Below are 7,132 nucleotides of genomic sequence, written 5' to 3'. Positions count from 1 at the left end.
ACCGTTGGTTTGATTACATCTTATACAGGGTTAGTTAGATAAATTAATTAACCATATATTAACCATATAAAATATTATATATATATATGAATTATATAATATATTAATTATAATAATTTAATTATACAATATGATTTACAATAGATTAAAATATAATAAATTATAATATATAAATCATATAACACATCAAATGATAATTCTACAGAATCCTACAATATTAACAATTTGACTTTAACCGCTCTAACATCCCGCCCCCCTTGAAAGGATTTTCAATTGGTAATAGTGCGAGTTTGTGGATTGGACGGCGTATTACTCCTTTTGGGATTTGCACATCAACAACACGAACCAAATTATCTGGACCCCTGATGCAATGCACGATTCGGCCCATCAACCAGCGTAGTGGAGGCATATTGTCTTCATGGATTAGAACCAGAGCCCCCTCGGTGATGTTAGATTGTTCTTCTGTCCATTTGGTGCGTATCTGCAGCTCATTCAGATAGTCTCTAGACCATCTGCGCCAGAAGTGATGTTTGACTGCGGTTATACGAGACCATTTATCAATTAATGAAGCAGCTTCATACTGAGGACTTGGTTCAGATAAAGTTTTGAGCGGCCCACCGATAAGAAAATGTGCCGGCGTTAGCGCTTCGTAATCGCTCGGGTCACAAGAATGAGGTGTGATTGGTCGCGAATTTAAGATGGCTTCGATTTCAATCAGTGCTGTTCCAAGCTCCTCAAAGGTGAATCGAGTATTTGATAGTGTTCGATACAGATGGCCTTTCGCACTTTTTACAGCCGCTTCCCATAGACCTCCAAAGTGAGGTGCTCGGGGCGGTATAAAATTGAAATTTTTGAATTGGTTGCTGCAAAAGGTGTGCAGCATCACTTGATTAGACTTCTCGAAAAACATCCTTTTTAACTCTGCTAGTTTGTTGTTAGCCCCAACGAAGTTTGTGGCGTTATCGCAATAGATGTCTGATGGTAACCCTCGTCTACCGATTAACCTTTTCAGTGCTGCAATAAATGCCTCCGTAGATAAGTCTGACACGGCTTCTAGATGAGCTGCCTTTGTAGACAAACAAACGAACACGGCTATATAGGTCTTATATGGAACCCGTCCCCGAATTCGGAGATACGTTAATATCGGACCGCAAAAATTTACCGCAGTACGCGCGAATGGACGGCTTGGAGTGAGGCGTTCGATTGGGAGATTACCCATCATTTGATTAAGTAGTTTGGGTTTATAACGCACGCAGTGAATACACGAGTGCACGACTCGGCGTGCAATTTCTCGAATATTAATTATCCAGAAGTTTAGTCGAGTAAGGGCAATTAGTGCTTTTGCGCCTGCATGATAGTTGCACAAGTGTATATGCCGAACATAAAGTTCCACAAAATAACAGCCCTTCGGCAACAAAATAGGGTGACGTTGGCCTACTGAGATGTCACTCAGCTCGAGGCGACCTCCCACCTTTAGTAATTGATAACCGAATACATTGTCCAGGAAGGGATTTAGATGCTTTAATGTACCTTCGGCTGGGTTCCCTCGTTGTAGGCGTTGTATATCAATTTCGAAGAATTGCTGTTGGATGACCCAAATAATACAGTGCAATGCCTTTTGTAGCTGAATAGGTTGGAGGGTACATTCTCCGTTCTTCAATTTATTCTTGGTTACATGATAAAAACGCTGTACCTGCGCTATTACTCGTAGCATCTTAGTGTATGAACTATATCTTGACAATACCTGTAATACGTAGTTGTCTTCATTTGTGTTAACGAATACAACCTTTCGCGTCTCTTTATTGACTTCTTCCATATCCAGGTTGTGACATTTCAAATGCGGCCAGTATTTATCAGCGAGTAACAAAAATTCCGGCCCCGTAAACCAACAAGACTCTGATAATTGGCGGATGTTACAGCCGCGCGACACAACATCTGCCGGGTTGGATTGGGTAGGAACGTGTCTCCATTGCCCATTTGCGGTAATATCTTGAATTTCCGCTACTCGATTGCCAACGAATGCAGACAGGGTTGATGAGTGCTGCTTCAACCAATGTAATACAATCTGTGAATCAGTCCAAAAAAACGTTTCACCCTTAAATTGCGCAAATATTGGTTGGACCTTCTGATACAGTTTGGCAAGAAGTAAGGCACCACAGAGTTCTAGTTTAGGTAGCGACTTCCGCTTTATAGGTGCCACACGGGATTTTGCAGTGAATAGCCTGACCGTCACCTTACCTGATGTGTTTTGTGATCGGAGAAATATACAGCAACCATATGCGCGTATTGAAGCGTCACAGAAACCGTGTGCATCAACCTGTTGATAGTTTATGGATAGGCAGTACCTCGGCACCTTAACCGATGAAAGCGTTGTAAGATCTTGAATAAATGTTTTCCAAGCTGAGTGAAGATTTTGAGGGACTGACTCGTCCCAGTCCACACGCAAAAGCCACAATTCTTGCATCATAATTTTGGCTACGAGTATGATCGGTGCTAGTAATCCAAGCGGGTCGAATAATGAAGACGCAAGGGATAAGATGGTGCGTTTTGTTACAATATGACCTGGTTGTGCATTAAACGAAAATAGGAAAACATCTTGCATTTGGTGCCACTTGATGCCTAGAGCGCTGGTGACTGTATCTGTATCAAGATTCAAACTCTTTGTTGTAGTATCGCTGATGAAGTCATGATGGTTTGAATGCCATTTGTCAAGATCGAAGCAACCCTTCTGTAGAATGGCCGTTAACTGATGTCTGATATTGGTGAGTTGATCAATGGAATCTGCTCCACCTAAGAAGTCGTCGACAAAGAACGCTGATTTAATGAGTGCAGCGCCTATTGGGTATTGTGTTTCAAATTTGTCCGCCAAATACTGCAAACTCCTGGTTGCTAGGAAAGGTGCTGATGCAGTACCATAAGTGACTGTATTCAACTCGTAAGTACTAACAGGATCGGACTCCGTATCTCGCCAAAAAATATATTGGAATTTTCGATCTGGTTCATCTATCAGTATCTGTCGGTACATCTTAACAATGTCAGCCGTCAAGGCATATCGGTGCAAACGAAATTGAAGTAGCAACAAATATAACTCCGACTGAATTGTCGGGCCGACCAGTAGAATATCATTTAATGAACGTTGCGAAGTTGTTGGACATGACGCATCAAAAACCACCCTCAGCTTGGTCGAAGTGCTCGACGGTTTTAAAACACAATGATGAGGGATATAATAATGAGGTTCGTTAGTTTTCGGAGTCTCAACACGCGTCATGTGTCCGAGCTCTCGATATTGTTTCATGAATTCTTGATAGTCTTGCTTCAGTGCACGATTAGATGACAATCGCCGTTCTACAGAATAAAAACGGCGCAAGGCGATATTGTGTGTCAAACCAAGACAATCTGGTGAATCTTTGAATGGTAACCGAACGACAATTCTTCCCATCGCATTTTGGTGAACCGTTTCACGATATAATGACTCACACGCAACATGTGCTGGTGACCATGATTTTGAAGCCGATTGCACTTCCTCTATCTTCCACATCATTTCTAATTGATCGGAGACTGTATCTTCAACTGATAATAGGCATTTTGCTGCTGGTGATGCAAATGGCTGACCCTTGTACTTGCCAGATACAATCCATCCTAATAGTGTTTTTTGAAGTACTGGAAGATTTTCACCTAGTTTGATTTGACCGACAGACAAAATATCAAAGAAACTTTCAGCTCCAAGCAAAAGATCAACGCGCTTGGATTTAAAGAATTGCTCATCGGCGAGAGGTGTATTTGGTGGAACCTTCCACGACGATATATCGATTTCAGAACTTGGTTGATATGCGATGTGATTCGTAATACCAAAGTTTAAAGCAAGTTCAAAATTTGAATGACGAGATTTGATTGATGTGAGCGTCTGATACTTAATGTTGGTCAACGAACTACCAATACTGGAAACATGCAACCGATGTTTATGTTTTGCTAAACTAAGCTTCTTTGAAAACTCCTCCGTTATGAAGTTGACCTGAGAGCATGAATCAAGTAAGGCTCTACCCACTTGATAACTTCCCGATGAATCCTTCACTAAAACCAATGCAGTGGCAAGAATTATTTGCTCGGCCGATGACATATTAAGATGGGAATGGCTGGCAACGTTGTCGTTGGGCATAGCAGCGTGTTCTGTGCGTCGTGATGATCCCGCGCTCTTAATATTCGTTGGCAATTGCGAATGATGCAAGAGAGTGTGATGTGGCTTTGCGCAAACCTTACATTTAAACGTTGATGTACAATTAACCACATGATGGCGTGGCGATAAGCAGTTTATGCAGAGTTTTAGGCTCTTCACCTTTTCAAACCTTTGAACCACCTCCAGTGCCTTAAAACGATGACAATTCTGTATTAGGTGTTCATTGCTAGAACAAAATGAGCAAGAATTGCTAGATGTAGATGCAACAAATGCGTATTGTTTTGAGCGTCTGTTAGTCTTGGAGTTAAGACTATTAGGTTTACGTTGTGATGATGACTGATTGCCGTTTCCACTGTCAAGTGATTCGAGAAACTGGCAGTGTCTATCCAACAATTTTGAGCAATCTTCCCAACTGGGTAATGTGTCAAAGTTACGCGATTCATTCCATTTCCTACGTGTAATTGCGTCCGTTTTTTGCATGATTAGCGAGATAAGTAGAGCCTCACATATTTGTTTCTCTGTACCTAGCGAACAGAGTGAACCATACAAAGCGGATGCATTGTTTACCAGACTACGGAGTTGTTGGCTTGACTGACCCGATACTGCTGGTAGATCAAATAGTGTCGCGATATTTTCGGCGAAGATTAGGCTATTATTGTCATAGCGCGATTTAAGCCTATCCAGAGCCTTTGGATAGTTTTCATTCGAAATAGGAAATGCCTGTACTGTCTCTAGAGCTTGACCAGTAAGGCAGTTCAGTAAGTGATTAAATTTTTCAATATTTGTGAGGTATATTTCGCGATCTATGATTTGGAGAAACGAATTAATAAAATTGTTATAATCCGAGTACTTACCACTGAATGTAGGTAATTTTAACAGTGGTAATTTTTTACTTGAGGTGGGCATCATTGCTGTTACGTCTAGCACTGATGCATTGTGGGCCTCTTCCTGCAGTTGAGACATGATTAATATTTTGGTGGAAACGTATAGGTCTTCTAATTCATCTCTAGCTGAGTCAGTTGCATCTAATTTCTCGATCAACGTCTGAAAAGCTAAGATTTGTTTAAAATATGATTCTAAAATACCTAGTCGACATTTCAGTTCTGGTTGTGAGAGCGAATTACTCTTTCCTTTGACGAACGCCTTGATTCTTGAAATACTCGCTTTCGTCGAGGCTCGCTGTTGTTTTAGTTCTGACAGTTCTGCCGTAGTGGTTGGCTCTGCCGTTGCCATTGAAACAGTTGTAGATACTTGAGAACAGCAAAGGATTTGACGAAGTCGAAAAGTCACAATAGCAACAGTGAGCTTTCCGAAATTGAACTGCTCTTACGGTGGTTGTTGTCAGACGCGACGTTGACGAACCCGCACACTTACTGATTGGAAGCAAATATTAACCAGTAATCAACAAGTAAGTTAACTTGTTGTTGTTGTTGTAATTGTTCAGCGTGACCTTGATGCGGACACGAGGTTCTATTTGGCGCTTAGCAGAACCTAAGCCGAGAACCATAGAATGCACAATAGTACACACGTACGATAGTATATAGTATATATGTACAGATGTACGATATTATTAAAGTTAGCACACTTTAGATATATAACCGTTTAGGAGCAATACTCACACGAGCACATTATGGTTACAAATTAACCAAATACAATAAAAGCGAAAGTATGTACAATCAACAAGTAAAGATAGCTTGTTGTTGTTATTTTAACTGTCGAGCACGACCTTGATGCGGACACGAGATTCTATTTTGAGGTTAGCGGACCTAAACCGAGAACCACCAATTGCACAAGAGTATATACGTACGATAGTACATATGTAATATATATATAGATGTACGATATATTATAATGGTTAGCACACGTTAGCTATATAGCTGGTTAGAAAAAGTATTCACACGCGCACATTAATGGTTACAATTATCCAAAAACAATAAAAGCGAAAGTATGTACAATCAACAAGTAAAGATAGCTTGTTGTTGTTATTTTAAATGTCGAGCACGACCTTGATGCGGACACGAGGTTCTGATTTGAGGTTAGCGGACCTAAACCGAGAACCACCAATTGCACAAGAGTATATACGTACGATAGTACATAGGTAATATATATATAGATGTACGATATATTATAATGGTTAGCACGCGTTAGCTATATAACTGGTTAGAAGAAATATTCACACGCGCACTTTAATGGTTACAAATTAACCAAAAACAATAACAGCGAAAGTATGTACAATCAACAAGTAAAGGTATCTTGTTGTTGTAATGTCGAGCGCGATCTTGATGCGGACACGAGGTTCTGGTTTGAGGTTAGCGGACCTAAACCGAGAACCACCAATTGCACAATAGTATATACGTTCGACAGTCCACAGAATAGCCGTGTGGAAGAAATGCACACACGCGTACACTAATGATTACAAACTTAATAAGAAAAAATGATTACCACACGTGGGTAATATTTAGATTTTTTAACAAATTGGAGATTAATAACCACTATTAAAATTGCAAAAAGTCCTGTCACGGTCGCCAATGTAAATTATAAGCGTTTTTATAATTGGGTTTTGTTTCATTTAATTTATACAATTGAATTTATACAATTTCGGTTATTGATTGTTTAATCACTTTTTTATGTGTACCCGTGTGTTGACACGTTCGCGATCGAAAAACAAGAGACAGCATCAAACCAACGGAGTTTACTTGCAGCCCAAAAAATATAACAAAAAAATTGCTCATCTCGAGCGCAAAAACAAAAGGCAATAAAACAAGACTTAGAACCGTTGGTTTGATTACATCTTATACAGGGTTAGTTAGGTAAATTAATTAACCATATATTAACCATATAAAATATTATATATATATATGAATTATATAATATATTAATTATAATAATTTAATTATACAATATGATTTACAATAGATTAAAATATAATAAATTATAATATATAAATCATATAACACA

The 7,132-nt window shown here is 39.5% G+C and overlaps 1 protein-coding gene across 1 annotated transcript; it reads right to left on the bottom strand.

Moving 5' to 3' along the window:
- Window positions 1-245: 245 nt before the first annotated feature.
- LOC119664485 lies at window positions 246-5,407 on the bottom strand (the record flags this gene model as incomplete). The annotated part of the gene is made up of 3 exons (XM_038073960.1): window positions 5,068-5,407; window positions 3,715-4,977; window positions 246-3,639 (listed from the first exon to the last, which is right to left on the bottom strand). Coding segments are annotated over exons 1-3 (4,997 nt in total), but the record flags the coding sequence as incomplete, so codon positions are not given.
- Between the last annotated feature and the right edge of the window lie 1,725 nt (window positions 5,408-7,132).

The sequence above is a fragment of the Teleopsis dalmanni genome, unplaced genomic scaffold, assembly GCF_002237135.1.
Source record: "Teleopsis dalmanni isolate 2A unplaced genomic scaffold, ASM223713v2 unscaffolded_contig_2026, whole genome shotgun sequence".
NCBI classification, from domain to species: Eukaryota; Metazoa; Arthropoda; class Insecta; order Diptera; family Diopsidae; genus Teleopsis; species Teleopsis dalmanni.
This window is presented reverse-complemented; position numbering and strand designations above follow the sequence as displayed.